The following is a 22,285-nucleotide window of genomic DNA, read 5'->3' on the forward strand; positions in this document are numbered from 1 at the left end:
ACGTAACTGAGCAGACCAATAATACCATTTCAGGTTGGGGAGCCATAGCCCCCCCCCCTTTCATAAGGCAGATATAACAGCCCAAGTCTCAGTCTAGAGTTTTTAGTATTCCAAATGAATTTACTAAAAATACTATCAAGCTGATCAAAAAATGATTTTTGTTGTGGGAGAGGAAGTGATTGAAAAAGGTATAGAAATGTTGGTAATATATTCATCTTGATCATGTTTATACGGCCAATTATTGATATGGGCATTGTTATCCATCGATCCAACGTCTCTTTCACTTCATCCACTAGTGGGTCATAATTTGTTGGGACGATCGTTTTAATTTTGGGGGTAATTTTGACACCAAGGTAGGTAAATCCTTCCTTTGCATTTATAAATAGGGTTTTTATGACTGGTTTCAGTCTTTCTTCTTTGTTCAAAAATAGCATTGATGATCTTGAGTTGTTAATGTTATAATCAGAGAACTGCCCAAACAATTCAATCTGTTGCATTACGTTTGGAATACTGATGGATAAATTTGTTAAAAAAAAAGAATCACGGTGTCAGCATATAAGGATATTCTACATTCCTGTTCTCCTAGCTGGATGCCCGACAGGCCCATCTGCACGCTTATTGCCATAGCCAGGGGTTCTATGCCCAGTATAAACAACATCGGTGACAAAGGGCATCCCTGGCGAGTAAATCACTCCAAGATGACAGGTTTAGAAACTATACTATTTGTTAAGACACTGGCTATTGGGTTTGTATATAAGATCTGAATCTATTTAAGGAAGTTCTTTTCAAATCCAAATCTAGGCAATACATTAAATAAATATGGTCATTCTATTCTATGAAAGGCCTACTGAACATCCAGTGATAATACTGCTGTATCTTTAGCATCCAATTTTTCATGAATTATGTTAAGAACTCTTCTAATATTATGGAACCCTTGACGTTCTTGCACAAAACCATTCTGATCATTATGAACTAGATATGGGATATAAGGATCCGATCTTTTTGCTAAGGCTTTACAAAGTATTTTTGCATCCAATCCAGTTAGACATCAGTCTAAATGTAGGAGGTTTGCCTGGCTTCAAGATCAGCGTTATCATTGCCAGCCTTAAAGAGGGTGGGAGAGTTCCATTCTGATAAGATTTGTCATACATATTTAAGAGTGGGACTGGTAATTTTTCTTGAAATGTTTTGTAGAATTCAACTGGTAGGCTCTCAGGCCCTGGTGCTTTACCACTGTTAATATTGTTACGAACCCCATAACTGGGTGTCTTACCAGCAAAGATAGGAGTAGCCGTTGAAGTCTGATGATACTATTTTTAACAGTATTTATTAGTAAAAATACACAAAAATAATATCAATGCAAATATACAGATAATATACATCATCAATACTAAACCTAAAAGTGCAGGTATAATAATAATCAATAAGAAATATGTTCTATCGTTGTCTAGGGGATAATGTATTGTCCGATGGAAATATAAAGTTCACTCAGTTCATGCAGGCTGCAGCCTTTAGGGACCGCTGGTTGCAATGGTTGGAGAGAGAGAGAGAGAAAAACTTGCCGACTTTCCTTTTACGATCTTGATCCGTATTCGTCCTTTAGCTAGACCGTTCCATGGAGGACTCATCACCCAGGCAAGGGCGGACACACACACAAGCCCCCACCGGTCTCATACGTTTCTCCTGGTGTGTCTGAGGGGTGTTCCCCAGACCCTACTTTTATCCCCACTCAGGATGTCAATCAGGTTGGGATGTTGCAATCCCTCAACCAGACCACTCAGGTTGCTCCCTGAGGGGTTTCAATGAATAGAACAGTACTCAATACACAATTCCTCCTTCAAGAGACAATAGCAGTAATCTCTCTTTGTCAATAGGAGACATTCCATCTTTGTGTATTCTGGTGTTGTCTCTCTCTCATTACTGACATGCTGTGTATCTCTCTCACTTCCTGGGTATCAGACCCGAAATAATAGCGATCTTGCGATTCTCAAAAGGAGGGGGGCAGGCATTGGCGATTCTGTACCCTTCTGCCCATCAGAGTTGCTCCTCATTTGTAACAATATTTTGGATAGCCTGTGATAACTCTTCAATTGTTAAACCTCTATCTAACTCCTTTTTTGCATCTTCTGTCAGTGTCAAAATCAAACTCATCAAGAAATGTATCCCGTTCTTCTGAGGCTTGGGGACATTCTGATCTATATGAATGTTCATAAAATTCTCTAAAACTGTTATTAATTTCCAATGGGCCTATTGTTAGGCTTCCTGAAGAGGTTATTATACTGTTGGTTGCTCTATCAGACTGTAATTTTTTAATTCTCCATGCCAAAAGTTTCCCAGCTTTTTCTCCTTGATTGTAATAAGATTGCTTCAGCCACATTAAAATTTTTGCAGCTTTATCAGCAGGTAATTTATTATATTTAGCTCTCAAAAGTAGCAGATCTCTGTTTTGTTGGATCATGTCTCTGTTATCTGTTTATTATTTCAGGGTTACAGATATCACGATCAAAGGTTGAGAAATAATAATGATTAGCAACCTATAACCAAGTGCTTGATGGATACGGTCAGTCAGACAGCCAGTAAGGACATGATCAGGATTAGAATCATTTGTGTATTTCTTGTTCAGTATCATAATCTCTGAGGAGCAGTTGCAAGAATTTTCTGGAACAATACAACTGCAGAGAAGGGGCAGTTAGATTTAATTAATAATGAGCTAGAATTAGCCTCTTGATTGATAATTTGATATATCTTGGGAAAGTAAGATGATTAAATGTGATATTAGACTTGGAATTGAGCAGGAAAGGCCACAAGTTAAGGTATTAAACCTAACTAAAGACAATTATTTACCACATTAAACTAGCCAAGTCCACAGGTGAACAGAGATAAAGTATTTGCTATAATGCAAGGCGAGGAAACACTTACTTTGTAAATGAAACATGATTAGCAAGTGAGGGAAGAGACTGCATCAAAATGAAGGATAGAACATCAGACAGAACAGAACAGCAACAGGCCTTTCAGCTCCAGATGTCTATGCCAATTCAAACTAACCCTGCATTTGATCCATATCCCGTCATTCCCTCTTTAAATGCCTCCTGAAAGTTTTACACACTTTGTAGATTGCCACAAAATTGTAAGACAGGCTGACACAGATATTTGTATTCACATGATCATCCATCAGGTGCTATCTCAATGGAGATATTGCAACTCTACAGTGTACAGCAAAAGGCAATCGTGAGTTTCACTCCAGGGAGCAGACCTGTGGCAATGGGCTTATGGAGCTATTTGTGGAACTCTCATATTCAGCTCATTCTCATATTCCCTAACAATGTCGATAGAAGATATTCAGCCACTAGGGCTCTGCTCACAATCCAATCTCCCCACCTATTCCCTCTTTATTGTTGATTGTCCCTCCCTACAACCCCCCCCCCCCCCACTTCTCATATGCCCACTTACTCAGGGTAATTTACAATGAACCTACCAATCAGCTCATCTTTCAAGGGAAATAAGTGGTCCCGTGTGACCACCGCAGACACAATGGCAGATGTCAGGATTATTGGAGCTATGAGTACCAGCACTACCAGTGGTATCTCTGTGTGCCATGTTGCTCACTAGTCAGTACAGTCAGCATAAACTGGCCACTTCCATTGGATAGGGACAGTGCTCTGAATCACTGGTCCACTATGGATATTACTCTCAGAGTGACCTTTAACTAACTGCTGCCTCAAATTTCCAGACTTTCTGGAAAGAAGTAACATAAATCACATAACTGGTGAAAGACAATAATGATTTTCTTTCTTCTTTCAGGTTTTATACAAATTGTTTAAGACTTTCTGCATCATGCCCTCAATTGCAGTGTCCGATATTTTGGTTGGAATTATCAAGTTCTTTCTTGTGGGATTCGGAGGTTTACTTGTGGGAGTTATTTATGGAATCATTGCAGCCCTTACCACTCGCTTCACAGAGAATATCCGCGTGATCGAACCTCTGTTCGTATTCCTGTACAGCTATTTGTCATACCTGACTGCTGAAATGTTGCACTTCTCTGGCATTGTAGCGTAAGTATTATCTTCAACACTCTAATCTCACTGATAAGCAATGCACCTAATAAGCATGTGGAAAAAATTGTTCTTGGACCTTTACCAGAGGACTTTGGAGCTCACCTGAGAGGAATTCTCGAGGGGAGAATTAAATTCCATGTTTTAGTTTCTGAGTTTCTCAATAATAATTGCCTGCAGATTTATCCTGCTTTTAATGAAAGTCCTATATTTTCTGAGGTTAAAGCAAAACTGACTCAGAGCCAAAAGTGCGAATGAGAATGAATGGTGGCCTAAATGCATTCAAGGTTGGACTTTGCAATGTGCATTAAGGGAAGGAAGTGCTTTAGGATAAATGGACAGGAAGATGGATGCACTGTACTTGAAGGCAAATCGAAATGAACCCAGTCCTTGGCTGGGGGATGGGAACTGGAGTGATAGGGCTGACATTAAAGTGCTTTAGGATAAATGGACAGGTAGATGGATGCACTGTACTGGAAAGCAAATCGAAATGAATCTGGTCCTTGGCTGGGGGATGGGAACTGGAGTGATAGGGCTGAGGGTGGGGCAGTTGGTATACAAGTAGATGCAGCACTTCCCAAGACGTGAGGAAGGACAGGACAAAATTGCAGTCAGTGGGATGAGTTGAAGTGTACTGTGGGGGCAAACTCAAAAGGGAGAATACAGGACTGAAGGTGTTGTATTTGAATGTGCACGCATACAGAGTAAAGTAGATGATCTTGTAGCACAGTTACAGATTGGCAAGTATGACATTGTATGGGCATCACTGAATTGTGGCTAAAAGATCACAGTTGGGAGCTAAAATATCCCAAGATGCGCATTGTATCAAAAGGACAGGCAGGTAGGGAGAAAGAGTGGGGTGGCTCTGCTAATTAAAATTGAAATCAAATCTTTAAAAAGAGGTGACATAGGATCGGAAAATGTAGAATGCTTGTTGGTAGAGTTAACCCTTACATACTGTTTGGGTCAAATTTGACCCATTTTGACATTTGACAGCAGTAAAACACCATAAATGACATTTTTTTAGCCAAAATTTGATGACTTTTCCTAAACTGACCCAAAATGTGCAAAAATGAAAATATTTAAAAATTTTACAGGTGCTACAAATTTTTGTACATTGAGGCTGTTCCGGGTCAAATTTGACTTGTATCTATTAAAATGGATTTTAGACCTCTGAAACATTAATTAAGGATTAATCACCCATTTATTAATGTCAGATAGGCTATTTATACATTCTAAATAGATCCGTGGTTCAAAATTTGGTATAGACACTTGTTATGAGGGAATTCTTGGTTCGGGTCAAATGACCTGGACCATACTGTGAAGGTATAGAATATGAACAGATTGCCTGGGTTAAGGAACTGCAAAGGTAAAAAGACTCTGATAGGAGTGAAATATAGGCCTCCCCGTAGTAGCCAGGGTGTGGAATATAAATTAGAATTGGAGGTATAAAATGCTTGTAATAAGGACAATGTTACTATAGTCACAGGGGATTTCAGTATGCAGGTTAATTGGGAAAATCAGGTTGACGCTGGATCCCAAAAGATGGAATCTGTAGAATGCCTATGAGGTGGCTTTTTAGAGCTGCTTGTGGGTTTGATTAGGAAGCTTAAAGTAAATGGACATTTGGAAGGCAGTGATCATAATAAGGAATAATTCACCATGCAGTTTGAGAGGGAGCATATAAATTCAGACCTATTAACATTACAGTGGAGGAAAGGGAATTAGAGGCATGAGAGAGGAGTTGGTCAAAGGATTGGAAGGGGATACTAGCAGGGATGATGGCAGAACAACAATGGCTGGAGTTTCTGGTGGCAATTCAGAAGGTGCAGGGTAGATACTCTACATCCCAATGATGAAGGCACAATGAGGCAACCTTGGCTGACAAGGGAGGTGAAAGACAGCAAAACAGGAAAAGAGAGAGCATAAAATATGGCAAAAATTATTGGGAAGTTAAAGGATGGGGAAGGTTTTAAAAACCAACAGAAGACAACTAAAAAGCTATTAGGAGAGAAAAGATGAGATATGAAGGTAAGCTAGCCAATAATATAAAAGAGGATACTGTACTAAAGGTGTTTATGAATATAGAGAGTAAAAGAGAGGCAAAAGCAGGACTCAATGGGCCAAATGGCTTCATTCTGCTCCCATGTCTAATGATTCGGAACTGTGACATTTGAATGGTGTCTGTCTTTACCTGAACCGTATATTTAAACTACAGCCTTACTTAAATTGCATTACACTGTCATGTGATGCATGAATCATCATGCCCTGCATTTATGGTTTGCATTGCATACTTGATGCTTCGTATTACACAGCTGATGAATATGAGACAGATTGACAGTGCAAATGCCTTCCAAGGCCACTCACAGGAAACACATTTCACCTTAATGACATTGTTAATTGTTAGTTTATTTTTGAAGGCACATGTTTTAGAACTTTCAAACTGCCATAATACTATTCAAAGTACAATCGAACAGTAACAAGCCAACAGTATTTTCTCCTTTGAAATACAAGGAATTGTGGACTATGGTTTTAATGGACCCCTTAAAATCATTTGTAACCTCTGTCAATCTCAGAATCCATCTCATTGTTGATATTACACAAATCAAATTAAACATTAATTGTGAAATATAAGCCATTTTCTCAAGCCTCACCCCTGGATACATCAGACCAAGGCCATGGACGTGGAAGGGAGCGACGGGGTGATAGGTGTGGATGAATATATACGTTATCAAGGAGACAAATTTTGATTAGTCAGAAACTCGAACAGTTGATGAGTCGAGTCTACAATAAAAAAAGCATTAATGTTGTCAGCCTACAGGGTAACAGACAAACACTCCTGCACACTGCAATCCTTTCCACAAACCTCATAGGCATTTTCAATGACAGCAGCAGGATTTGGCTTCAGAGTAGCTGACAGGAACTCTCACTCCTTCCAGAGACTGAATGTAATCTCTCAGGTTGAATAATTTTGGAAGGGAAAGTGGAATTATATTGTTTCTGTTTACTTATCCAACTTTCAACTGCTCATTCAGAGATCACAGTCATTGCTGACTGATAATAGAATCTTCTCCTATCTGGCAGTCAACACAGGCACACTTCAAGGACGTCTGCTTGACAAACTGCTCTACTCTCCCTGTATTGCTAAGCACTGCTCAAACGGCATCTATAAATTCAGTGATGACACCACAGAATCTGAGCAGAATCTCAGATGGCAATGAGGAGCAAGATAGACCGGCTGGTTGAGTGTTGCTGCAATAACGGCCTCGGACAACACTGATTATGGACTTCAGGAGGGTGAAGCCAAGAGAAACACACACCAGTCCTCACTGAGGGGTCAGTCATGGAAAGGGTGAACAACTTTTAGTTCCAGAGCATCAACATCTCAGAAATCTATCTTGGCTCAACACATTGACACAACCACAAAGCAGGTATATCAGTGACGAGATCTGGTATGCCACTACAAACCATTAAATTTCTACAGATGTACAGTAGAGAGCATATAAACTGGTTGTATCACAGTGCGCTGTGGAACCTCCAACACACAGGATCGCAGGAGGCTGCAGAGGCTTGAAAACTCAGCCCATCCATCACAGGCACAACCATCCTGCCATCGAGGACATCTTCAAACATCCTCACAAAGTTGACATCCATCACCAAAGACCTTCACCAACATGCCCCTTTTACAGGAAGTTTACAACCCTGAAGACCCACACTCAATGTTTTTGGAACAGCCTCTTTCCATCTGGCATCAGATTTCTAAATGGCCCATGAACACTCTCTCAATATTCATCCTTGGTATTATTTATTTAATTTTGTAATTTATAGCTATTTTTATAATACCATACTGCTGCTGAAAACCTATGTCAGTGATAATAAACCTGGCTTTGATTCTAACACTTGCAGTTAGTTTATATGCTGAGACTAAAATCCAGTGGCACTGATCCTGAATCTGATGCCCTAGTGAATAGGCCAGAAAACTTTGTCAGGATAGGACCGAGTTTGACAAACTGCATGCTAATGAATGAAACAGGTTTCATTACAATATCAAGCAAAACCCAAAAATGCTGGAAATGCTCAAAAGGAAAAGCAGCATCCTCGCGAAGTGAGAAAGAGTTAATGTATCAAGTTAGCACATTTGGGAATGAGATAAAAGCAAGATCACTATGCAGATTGTGGATACTGAATGCAGTACACTAGATTGGAAGAAATCATACACTTCGTCACCTAGGAAGACTAGTTCCCTGGATAGTTGGAAGAGAAAAAGTGAAAAGATGCATATTGCACCAGTTGCGGTTGCAAGGGGAAGTGCTTTAAAAGGGGAGTGGTTGGTGGGAACAAGAGTGGACCAGGGAGTTATGGAAGGACATGTTAGCAGGTTTCAAGCTGTAGATCACTCCTTGAAGCAACTGGGTTTTACTGGTATTGCTGCAGATTTCAGCTGATCTGCTGAGAATGAGAGACAAGATGCAGACATCAGGAAGTGACTGGATAATTGAAAGATGCAAAACTGATTGGGCTGGGGTGGTCATACTGTACTTAACAGATGCATTATAGGACCTGCCGGAGATAGTAGACAAAATGTTAAATTATTTATTGATCAATTTTGATGATTTGCAACATGTTAATCTATACTAACTGCATATTGATACATTGTCTATTAACTTAGACAATTTATTTACCACACATCAGTAAACATCCTTGATGAACCTCATTCAGAAACCCTGAAAAATGAATGAGGGCATTCCCATTGAGTCTCTGTGTGGAAAGCTGTAGAAATAGCCCTTCAGCACATGCAGTATTGCAATCCAGTGTGCTATTCTCCTAAGGAGAGGGTCCTCAGGTAGCTGTGGAAGCTGATCTGGTATCCACTTTCGGGATATCGAGGTGGATTCCCTCAAAGGAGAACGCCTGAGCGTGATTTTGTTTAATGTGAGGAGGCTGATGCAGGGGTAGCGACCTCATGGTCCCTGACAGATCAGGGTCAGGGGCCAGAGCATTAAATGCAAAATGATGAGGGGAATGTTTACTGCAACAGCCTTCCTCCGCCATCACTGCCCTTGTGAGGTGTCACCTTCCAAATGCTCCACTATTTAGGTCTTGGTAGGCTCATTCTTTGCCTGGAACTTCGCTCTTGACTTTAGCACAATGAGTAACCCTACCAGGAGCTAAGTATCAGATGGCGAAACTCCAGAAAGTGTCACTCTCGGGATCTCAGAAGTTCATACATTTCTCCATCATGACAAGGTGACAATCCTTGGAGAAGTATAACACATGAAAATAGTGGCAGAAGTAGATAGGTTAGTGAAGAAGCCTTTTGGCCTGCTGGCCTTTATCACTTAGGGAATTGAGAATAGAATATTACGTTGTATAGTGTTACAAGGCATTCCTGAGGCTCTCTTGGTTCAGTTTGGTCACCTTGCTGTAAGAAATTGTTTAGAGGAGTTTTGCGAGATGCTGCAGGGACTCAAGGGACTGAGTACTAGAGAGACAATGAGCACGTTGGGACTTTTCTCACTGGAGCTTATGAGGATGAGAGGTGATCTTACAGGTGTACAAGATCATGAAGGCATCAATAAGGTGAATGCAGAGTCTTGAGGAATCAGAATTAGAGTGCATCGGGGTAAGATCATATAACCTGAGGAGCACCCAGAATAGAGCGCACAGCGGTGGAATGAACTGCCAGAGAAAGTAGTTGAGGCAGGTATATTAACAAGTATTTGGACAGGTACTGTACATGAATAGGAAAGGTTTAGAGGGATATGGGCCACACACAGGCAAATGGGACTAGCTTAGAATGGAGCATTTGCTGGGATGGACCAGTTGGGCCGATAGACCTGTTTCTGTGCTCTACGACTCCGTGACTCTAGGATATACTGTATTTTCAAGTTCATAAAATGCGTTGTATTTTAGACCTTGGAGATGGGAAGTGGAGCTGACCAGTTTAAGCCTGCTGTATGTAGCCATGGTGGCAGCTTTCGGCAGAGCAAGTAAGAAAGACTTCAGAAGCTATATGCTTCATGCTTCAAGAATTCCACACTGTCACCATCTCATGATGCCTATCAATGTTAGCTTCACTCTGGTGTTCTGATTTGAAACCTGTGACAATATCAGGGACAACACCTATGCCCTTCAGGGACAAACTCTTCAATTCTTTAACGATCTATTCTTCACTTACCTGAATGAGTGATACTCCAACAACAAAGTACATTTATTATCAAAGGGTGTATAATTATACAACCTTGAGATTTGCCCACTTACAGGCAGCTACAAAGTATAAATCCAAAAGAACCCAGTTTAAAAAAGACCAACACCCAATGTGCAGAGAGACAGAAAAAACACACCATGCAAAAATAAAAGCAAAGTTTTCAGAAACACAGTGAGTCCATAGCCTCTGCCTCAGTACATCGCACAGTGGGCCAAATCATCATGAAGCTCGCAGACACAAAGCCGAGAGTAGCCGTGGCAGGACATAATCCAAGCCTCAGCCCTGCGGAGAGCGGAGGAAGTGTAACTGAGGATGTCGTGGAGCAATGAGCTGAACTGGCTCGATCCTTTTCTCCGGTCCTGACATCCAGCCTTTTTAATCCATCTGGCCCAGCATTTAAATCGCCACCCTGCCCCCGCACTAGGACCTGCGCCCTGCTGCATCAATACGCTCTGAGCCCAGAACCAACTGCCACGGTCCAGTTCGTACCCGACGTTTCCAAATTGATCCAAGGACTCTCTTGGTTTAGATGGAAGGACTCTGAAACTCATCCACTCCAACTTTTCTCTGCTCCGCTCACTCCAACTTCATCTCCAACTGCGATGTCGTCCCAAGCATTCCTCGACCTCACTCTGGCCAATTCTCCTTGACCTTGTTCTCTGCATCGACCTTTGAGTGTTCCTCGCCTTTGCTCACTTTTCATTATTTGTTAATGATAGTTATTCACAAAGTGTAATTAATAAAGTCTGTATTATATATCTTTCCTTATGAACCACCAATAAGCTGTTGCCCATCTTCCATTGCAAAACATTAAACCACATAAAAAGAAAGCTGAAATCATCCAACACAAAATAACCTGCTTGATTTCCAAAGCACCTCCCCGTACCATACAAAGTCAACAATTTCTCCTGCTACAGTGCATCTGGGAGTGGTGTGTAACAGATAAAAAGTACACTGCAGTTATGTAAGAAAGTGAGAAGTAGAAGGTAAAGTGGGGCATGTACCTTGTCCCTGCCTCATCATTCAACCATGGCGAATATTTCAAATCAATACACCTTTCCCTTATCAAATCAGCATTCCAAATGTCCAGGAATAACTCGGGCAATTCTATACGCATCACCCAAATGTTCAACTGCCACCTCAAAAACGGATAAGGGCAGCAAATACATGGGAAAACCACGTACCACCTCCATGTCTGACCACCCTACTCCATGTCTGATCACTCTACTCCATGTCCGATCTCTTTACTCCGTGTCTGATCGCTCTACTCCATGTCTGATCTCTGTACTCCATGTCCGATCTCTTTACTCCGTGTCTGATGTGACACTGTACTCCATGTCTGATCACTCTACTCCATGTCTGATCACTCTACTCCATGTCTGATGTGACACTTTACTCCATGTCTGATCTGACACTCTACTCTATGTCCGATCACTCTACTCCATTTCTGATCACCCTACTTCATGTCTGATCAATGTACTCCATGTCTGATGACTCTCCTCCATGTCTGATGTGACACTCTACTCAATGTTTGATGTGACACTCTACTCCATGTCCGATCACTCTACTCTATGTCTGATGTGACTCTACTCCATGACTGATCACCCTACTCCATGTCTGAACTGTCTACACCATGGCTGATGTGATACTCTACTCCATGTCTGATCACTCTACTCCATGTCTGATCACTCTACTCCATGTCTGATCACTCTACTCCATTTCTGATCACTCTACTCCATATCTGATCACTCTACTCCATTTCTGATCACTCTACTCCATTTCTGATCACTCTACTCCATTTCTGATCACTCTACTCCATTTCTGATCAACCTACTGCATGTCTGATCACTCTAGTCCATGTCTGATCACTCTATTCCATGTCCTATAACTGTACTCCATGTCCGATGTGACACTCTACTCCATGTCTGATGTGACTCTACTCCATGTCTGATCACTCTACTCCATGTCTGATCACTCTACTCCGTGTCTGATCACTCTACTCAATGTCTGATGTGACTCTACTGCTTATCTGATCACCCTACTCCATGGCTGATTACTCTACTCCATGCCTGATCACTCTACTCCCTATCTGATTACACTACTCCATGTCTGATCACACAATTCCATGTCTGATCACTCTACTCCATGACTGATTACACTACTCCATTTCTGATCACTCTACTCCATGTCTGATCACACTACTCCTTGTCTGATCACACTACTCCATGTCTGATCACACTACTCCATGTCTGATCACACTACTCCATGTCTGATCACACTACTCCATGTCTGATCACACTACTCCTTGTCTGATCACTCTACTCCATTTGTGATGTGACACTCTACTCCATGTCTGATCACACAATTCCATGTCTGATCACTCTACTCCATGTCTGTTCACTCTACTCCTTATCTGATCACACTACTCCATGTCTGATCTCACAATTCCATGTCTGATCACTCTACTCCGTCTGATGTGTCACCCTTCTCCATATCTGATCACTCTTCTCCATGTCTGATCACTCTACTTCATGTCTGATCACTCTGCTCCATTTGTGATGTGACACTCTACTCCATGTCTGATGTGACACACTACTCCATCTCTGATCACAGTACTCCATGTCTGATCTCACAATTCCACGTCTGATCACTCTACTCCCTATCTGATTACACTACTCCATGTCTGATCACACAATTCCATGTCTGATCACTCCACTCCATGTCTGATTACTCTACCCAATTTCTGATCACACTACACCATGTCTAATCTGAAAGTCTACTCCATGTCTGATCACTCTACTCCTTGTCAGATGTGACACACTACTCCATGTCTGATCACTCTACTCCCTATCTGATTACACCACTCCATGTCCGATAAATCTACTCCATGTCTGATCACTCTACTCCATGTCTGATGTGACTCTACTGCTTATCTGATTACTCAACTCCATGTCTGATTACTCTACTCCATTTGTGAAGTGACAATCTACTCCATGTCTGATGTGACACTCTACTCCATGTCCGATCAATCTACTCCATGTCTGATCACACAATTCCATGTCTGATCACTCTACTCCATGTCTGATTACAATACTCCATTTCTGATCAGACTACTCCATGTCTAACCTGACACACTACTCCATGTCTGATCAATCTACTCCCTATCTGATTACACTACTCCATGTCTGATCACACAATTCCATGGCTGATCATGCTACTCCATGACTGATTACTCTACTCCATTTGTGATGTGACACTCTACTCCATGTCTGATGTGACACCCTACTCCATGTCCGATCACTCTACTCCATGTCCGATCAATCTACTCCATGTCTGATCACTCTACTCCATGTCTGATCACACAATTCCATATCTGATCACTCTACTCCATGTCTGATTACTCTACTCCATGTCTGATCACTCTACTCCATATCTGATTACTCTACTCCATATCTGATCACTCTACTCCATGTCTGATCACTCTACTCCATATCTGATGTGACACTCTACTCCATGTCTGATCACTCTACTCCATGTCTGATCACTCTACTCCATGTCTGATTACTCTCCTCCATGTCTGATCACTCTACTCCATGTCTGATTACTCTACTCCATGTCTGATCACTCTGCCCCATTTGTGATGTGACACTCTACTCCATGTCTGATGTGACACCCTACTCCATGTCCGATCACTCTACTCCATGTCCAATCAATCTACTCCATGTCTGATCACTCTACTCCATGTCTGATCACACAATTCCATGTGTGATCATTCTACTCCATGTCTGATCACACAATTCCATATCTGAACACTCTACTCCATGTCTGATCACACAATTCCATATCTGATCACTCTACTCCATGTCTGATCACACAATTCCATGTGTGATCATTCTACTCCATGTCTGATCACACAATTCCATATCTGAACACTCTACTCCATGTCTGATCACACAATTCCATATCTGATCTCTCTACTCCATGTCTGATCACTCTACTCCCTATCTGATCACTCTACTCCATGACTGATCTCACTACACCATGTCTGATCTGTCACTCTACTCCATGTCTGATCACTCTACTCCATGTCTGATTACTCTACTCCATGTCTGATCACTCTATTCCATGTCTGATCACTCTTCTCCATGTCTGATTACTCTCCTCGATGTCTGATCACTCTACTCCATGTCTGATTACTCTACTCCATATCTGATCACTCTCCTCCATGTCTGATCACGCTACTCCATGTCTGATTACTCTACTACATATCTGATCACACTACTCCATGTCTCATCACACAATTCCATGTCTGATCACTCTACTCCCTATCAGATCACACTACTCCATGTCTGATCACACAATTCCATGTCTGATCACTCTTCTCCATGTCTGATTACTCTACTCCTTTTCTGATCACTCTACTCCATATCTGATCACTCTACTCCATGTCTGATCACTCTACTCCATATCTGATGTGACACTCTACTCCATGTCTGATCACTATGCCCCATTTGTGATGTGACACTCTACTCCATGTCTGATCACTATGCCCCATTTGTGATGTGACACTCTACTCCATGTCTGATCACACAATTCCATGTGTGATCATTCTACTCCATGTCTGATCACACAATTCCATATCTGATCACTCTACTCCATGTCTGATCACACAATTCCATATCTGATCACTCTACTCCATGTCTGATCACTCTACTCCCTATCTGATCACTCTACTCCATGACTGATCTCACTACACCATGTCTGATCTGTCACTCTACTCCATGTCTGATCACACTACTCTATGTCTCATGACTCTCCTCCATGTCTGATGTGACACTCTACACCATGACTGATGTGACACTCTACTCCATGACTGATGTGACACTCCACTCCATGTCTGATCACTCTGATGCATGGCTGATCACACAATTCCATGTCTGTTCACTCTACTCGGTCTGATTACACTACTCCATGTCTGATAGTCTACTCCATGTCTGATCACACTACTCCATGTCTGATCATTCTACTCCATGTCTGATCACTCTACTCCATGTCTGATTACTCTACTCCATGACTGATCTCACTACACCATGCCTGATCTGACACTCTACTCCATGTCTGATTAGTCTACTCCATGTCTGATCACTCTGCTTCATGTCTGATTACTCTACTCCATGACTGATCTCACTAAATCATGTCTGATCTGACACTCTACACCATGTCTGATTACTCTACTCCATATCTGATCTCACTACTCCATGTCTGATCACTCTACTCCATGTCTGATCTCACTACTCCATGTCTGATCACTCTAATCCATGTCTGATCACTCTACTCCATATCTGATGTGAACCTCTACTCCTTGTCTGATCACTCTACTCCATATCTAATCACTCTACTCCATTTGTGATGTGACACTCTAATCCATGTCTGATGTGAAATTCTACTCCATGTCCAATCAATCTACTCCATGTATGACCACTCTACTCCATGTCTGATTACTCTACTCCATGTCTGATCACTCTGCCCCATTTGTGATGTGACACTCTACACCATGTCTGATGTGACACCCTACTCCATGTCCGATCACTCTACTCCATGTCCAATCAATCTAGTCCATGTCTGATCACACAATTCCATATCTGATCACTCTACTCCATGTCTGATCACTCTACTCCCTATCTGATCACTCTACTCCATGACTGATCTCACTACACCATGTCTGATCTGTCACTCTACTCCATGTCTGATCACTCTACTCCATGTCTGATTACTCTACTCCATGTCTGATCACGCTACTCCATGTCTGATCACACAATTCCATGTCTGATCACTCTACTCCCTATCTGATCACACTACTCCATGTCTGATCACACAATTCCATGTCTGATCACTCTAATCCATGTCTGATTACTCTACTCCATTTCTGATCACTCTACTCCATATCTGATCACTCTACTCCATGTCTGATCACACTACTCCATGACTGATGTGACACAGTTCTCTATGTCTGATCACACTACTCTATGTCTCATGACTCTCCTCCATGTCTGATGTGACACTCTACTCCATGACTGATGTGACACTCCACTCCATGTCTGATCACTCTACTCCATATCTGATGTGACACTCTACTCCATGTCTGATCACTCTACTCCATGTCTGATCACTCTACTCCATGTCTGATTACTCTCCTCCATGTCTGATCACTCTACTCCATGTCTGATTACTCTACTCCATGTCCGATCAATCTACTCCATGTCTGATTACTCTACTCCATGTCTGATCACTCTACTCCATATCTGATTACTCTACTCCATATCTGATCACTCTACTCCATGTCTGATCACTCTACTCCATATCTGATGTGACACTCTACTCCATGTCTGATCACTCTACTCCATGTCTGATCACTCTACTCCATGTCTGATTACTCTCCTCCATGTCTGATCACTCTAATCCATGTCTGATTACTCTACTCCATTTCTGATCACTCTACTCCATATCTGATCACTCTACTCCATGTCTGATCACACTACTCCATGACTGATGTGACACAGTTCTCTATGTCTGATCACACTACTCTATGTCTCATGACTCTCCTCCATGTCTGATGTGACACTCTACTCCATGACTGATGTGACACTCCACTCCATGTCTGATCACTCTGATGCATGGCTGATCACACAATTCCATGTCTGTTCACTCTACTCGGTCTGATTACTCTACTCCATGTCTGATAGTCTACTCCATGTCTGATCACACTACTCCCTATCTGATTACACTACTCCATGTCTGATCACACAATTCCATGGCTGATCATGCTACTCCATTACTGATTACTCTACTCCATTTGTGATGTGACACTCTACTCCATGTCTGATGTGACACCCTACTCCATGTCCGATCAATCTACTCCATGTCTGATTACTCTACTCCATGTCTGATCACTCTACTCCATATCTGATTACTCTACTCCATATCTGATCACTCTACTCCATGTCTGAACACTCTACTCCATATCTGATGTGACACTCTACTCCATGTCTGATCACTCTACTCCATGTCTGATCACTCTACTCCATGTCTAATTACTCTCCTCCATGTCTGATCACTCTACTCCATGTCTGATTACTCTACTCCATGTCTGATCACTCTGCCCCATTTGTGATGTGACACTCTACTCCCTGTCTGATGTGACACCCTACTCCATGTCCGATCACTCTACTCCATGTCCAATCAATCTACTCCATGTCTGATCACTCTACTCCATGTCTGATCACACAATTCCATGTGTGATCATTCTACTCCATGTCTGATCACACAATTCCATATCTGAACACTCTCCTCCATGTCTGATCACACAATTCCATATCTGATCTCTCTACTCCATGTCTGATCACTCTACTCCCTATCTGATCACTCTACTCCATGACTGATCTCACTACACCATGTCTGATCTGTCACTCTACTCCATGTCTGATCACTCTACTCCATTTCTGATTACTCTACTCCATGTCTGATCACTCTATTCCATGTCTGATCACTCTTCTCCATGTCTGAATACTCCCCTCGATGTCTGATCACTCTACTCCATGTCTGATTACTCTACTCCATATCTGATCACTCTCCTCCATGTCTGATCACGCTACTCCATGTCTGATCACACAATTCCATGTCTGATCACTCTACTCCCTATCTGATCACACTACTCCATGTCTGATCACACAATTCCATGTCTGATCACTCTTCTCCATGTCTGATTACTCTACTCCTTTTCTGATCACTCTACTCCATATCTGATCACTCTACTCCATGTCTGATCACTCTACTCCATATCTGATGTGACACTCTACTCCATGTCTGATCACTATGCCCCATTTGTGATGTGACACCCTACTCCATGTCCGATCACTCTACTCCATGTCCAATCAATCTACTCCATGTCTGATCACTCTACTCCATGTCTGATCACACAATTCCATGTGTGATCATTCTACTCCATGTCTGATCACACAATTCCATATCTGATCACTCTACTCCATGTCTGATCACACAATTCCATATCTGATCACTCTACTCCATGTCTGATCACTCTACTCCCTATCTGATCACTCTACTCCATGACTGATCTCACTACACCATGTCTGATCTGTCACTCTACTCCATGTCTGATCACTCTACTGCATGTCTGATTACTCTACTCCATGTCTGATCACTCTATTCCATCTCTGATCACTCTACTCCATGTCTGATTACTCTCCTCCATGTCTGATCACTCGACTCCATGTCTGATTACGCTACTCCATATCTGATCACTCTACTCCATGTCTGATCACGCTACTCCATGTCTGATTACTCTACTCCATATCTGATCACACTACTCCATGTCTGATCACACAATTCCATGTCTGATCACTCTACTCCCTATCTGATCACACTACTCCATATCTGATCACTCTAATCCATGTCTGATTACTCTACTCCATTTCTGATCACTATACTCCATGTCTGATCACTCTACTCCATGTCTGATCACACTACTCCATGACTGATGTGACATAGTTCTCTATGTCTGATCACACTACTCTATGTCTCATGACTCTCCTCCATGTCTGATGTGACACTCTACACCATGACTGATGTGACACTCTACTCCATGACTGATGTGACACTCCACTCCATGTCTGATCACTCTGATGCATGGCTGATCACACAATTCCATGTCTGTTCACTCTACTCGGTCTGATTACTCTACTCCATGTCTGATAGTCTACTCCATGTCTGATCACACTACTCCATGTCTGATCATTCTACTCCATGTCTGATCACTCTACTCCATGTCTGATTACTCTACTCCATGACTGATCTCACTACACCATGCCTGATCTGACACTCTACTCCATGTCTGATTAGTCTACTCCATGTCTGATCACTCTACTCCATGTCTGATTACTCTACTCCATGACTGATCTCACTACACCATGCCTGATCTGACACTCTACTCCATGTCTGATTAGTCTACTCCATGTCTGATCACTCTACTTCATGTCTGATTACTCTACTCCATGACTGATCTCACTAAATCATGTCTGATCTGACACTCTACACCATGTCTGATTACTCTACTCCATATCTGATCTCACTACTCCATGTCTGATCACTCTACTCCATGTCTGATCTCACTATTCCATGTCTGATCACTCTAATCCATGTCTGATCACTCTACTCCATATCTGATGTGAACCTCTACTCCTTGTCTGATCACTCTACTCCATATCTAATCACTCTACTCCATTTGTGATGTGACACTCTAATCCATGTCTGATGTGAAATTCTACTCCATGTCCAATCAATCTACTCCATGTATGACCACTCTACTCCATGTCTGATTACTCAACTCCATGTCTGATTACTCTACTCCATGTCTGATCACTCTGCCCCATTTGTGATGTGACACTCTACACCATGTCTGATGTGACACCCTACTCCATGTCCGATCACTCTACTCCATGTCCAATCAATCTAGTCCATGTCTGATCACTCTACTCCATGTCTGATCACACAATTCCATATCTGATCACTCTACTCCATGTCTGATCACTCTACTCCCTATCTGATCACTCTACTCCATGACTGATCTCACTACTCCATGTCTGATCTGTCACTCTACTCCATGTCTGATCACTCTACTCCATGTCTGATTACTCTACTCCATGTCTGATCACTCTATTCCATGTCTGATCACTCTACTCCATGTCTGATCACTCTACTCCATGTCTGATTACTCTACTCCATGTCTGATCACTCTATTCCATGTCTGATCACTCTACCCCATGTCTGATTACTCTCCTCCATGTCTGATCACTCTAATCCATGTCTGATTACTCTACTCCATTTCTGATCACTCTACTCCATATCTGATCACTCTACTCCATGTCTGATCACACTACTCCATGACTGATGTGACACAGTTCTCTATGTCTGATCACACTACTCTATGTCTCATGACTCTCCTCCATGTCTGATGTGACACTCTACTCCATGACTGATGTGACACTCCACTCCATGTCTGATCACTCTGATGCATGGCTGATCACACAATTCCATGTCTGTTCACTCTACTCGGTCTGATTACTCTACTCCATGTCTGATAGTCTACTCCATGTCTGATCACTCTACTCCATGTCTGATCACACTACTCCATGTCTGATCACTCTACTCCATGACTGATTACTCTACTCCATGACTGATTACTCTACTCCATGACTGATCTCACTACACCATGCCTGATCTAACACTCTACTCCATGTCTGATTAGTCTACACCATGTCTGATCACTCTACTCCATGTCTGATTACTCTACTCCATGACTGATCTCACTACACCATGCCTGATCTAACACTCTACTCCATGTCTGATTAGTCTACACCATGTCTGATCACTCTACTCCATGTCTAATTACTCTCCTCCATGTCTGATTACTCTACTCCATGTCTGATTACTCTACTCCATGTCTGATCACTCTGCCCCATTTGTGATGTGACACTCTACTCCATGTCTGATGTGACACCCTACTCCATGTCCGATCACTCTACTCCATGTCCAATCAATCTACTCCATGTCTGATCACTCTACTCCATGTCTGATCACACAATTCCATGTGTGATCATTCTACTCCATGTCTGATCACACAATTCCATATCTGAACACTCTACTCCATGTCTGATCACACAATTCCATATCTGATCTCTCTACTCCATGTCTGATCACTCTACTCCCTATCTGATCACTCTACTCCATGACAGATCTCACTACACCATGTCTGATCTGTCACTCTACTCCATGTCTGATCACTCTACTCCATTTCTGATTACTCTACTCCATGTCTGATCACTCTATTCCATGTCTGATCACTCTTCTCCATGTCTGAATACTCTCCTCGATGTCTGATCACTCTACTCCATGTCTGATTACTCTACTCCATATCTGATCACTCTCTTCCATGTCTGATCACGCTACTCCATGTCTGATCACACAATTCCATGTCTGATCACTCTACTCCCTATCTGATCACACTACTCCATGTCTGATCACACAATTCCATGTCTGATCACTCTTCTCCATGTCTGATTACTCTACTCCTTTTCTGATCACTCTACTCCATATCTGATCACTCTACTCCATGTCTGATCACTCTACTCCATATCTGATGTGACACTCTACTCCATGTCTGATCACTATGCCCCATTTGTGATGTGACACCCTACTCCATGTCCGATCACTCTACTCCATGTCCAATCAATCTACTCCACGTCTGATCACTCTACTCCATGTCTGATCACACAATTCCATGTGTGATCATTCTACTCCATGTCTGATCACACAATTCCATATCTGATCACTCTACTCCATGTCTGATCACACAATTCCATATCTGATCACTCTACTCCATGTCTGATCACTCTACTCCCTATCTGATCACTCTACTCCATGACTGATCTCACTACACCATGTCTGATCTGTCACTCTACTCCATGTCTGATCACTCTACTGCATGTCTGATTACTCTACTCCATGTCTGATCACTCTATTCCATGTCTGATCACTCTACTCCATGTCTGATTACTCTCCTCCATGTCTGATCACTCGACTCCATGTCTGATTACGCTACTCCATATCTGATCACTCTACTCCATGTCTGATCACGCTACTCCATGTCTGATTACTCTACTCCATATCTGATCACACTACTCCATGTCTGATCACACAATTCCATGTCTGATCACTCTACTCCCTATCTGATCACACTACTCCATGTCTGATCACACAGTTTCATGTCTGATCACTCTAATCCATGTCTGATTACTCTACTCCATTTCTGATCACTATACTCCATGTCTGATCACTCTACTCCATGTCTGATCACACTACTCCATGACTGATGTGACATAGTTCTCTATGTCTGATCACACTACTCTATGTCTCATGACTCTCCTCCATGTCTGATGTGACACTCTACACC

At 42.1% G+C, this 22,285-nt stretch overlaps 1 protein-coding gene across 4 annotated transcripts in view; it reads left to right on the forward strand.

Moving 5' to 3' along the window:
* LOC140734547 (sodium/hydrogen exchanger 2-like) overlaps nt 1-22,285 on the forward strand; it is a 573,522-nt gene that overhangs the window by 66,414 nt on the left and 484,823 nt on the right. For all 4 annotated transcript variants that reach the window (XM_073058669.1, XM_073058670.1, XM_073058671.1 and 1 more), the window contains exon 3: nt 3,802-4,052. In XM_073058669.1, the coding sequence (XP_072914770.1) occupies nt 3,802-4,052 (251 nt within the window). The remainder of the gene's footprint in view (nt 1-3,801; nt 4,053-22,285) is intronic.

Source organism: Hemitrygon akajei, chromosome 10, assembly GCF_048418815.1.
Source record: "Hemitrygon akajei chromosome 10, sHemAka1.3, whole genome shotgun sequence".
In the NCBI taxonomy this organism is placed as follows: domain Eukaryota; kingdom Metazoa; phylum Chordata; class Chondrichthyes; order Myliobatiformes; family Dasyatidae; genus Hemitrygon; species Hemitrygon akajei.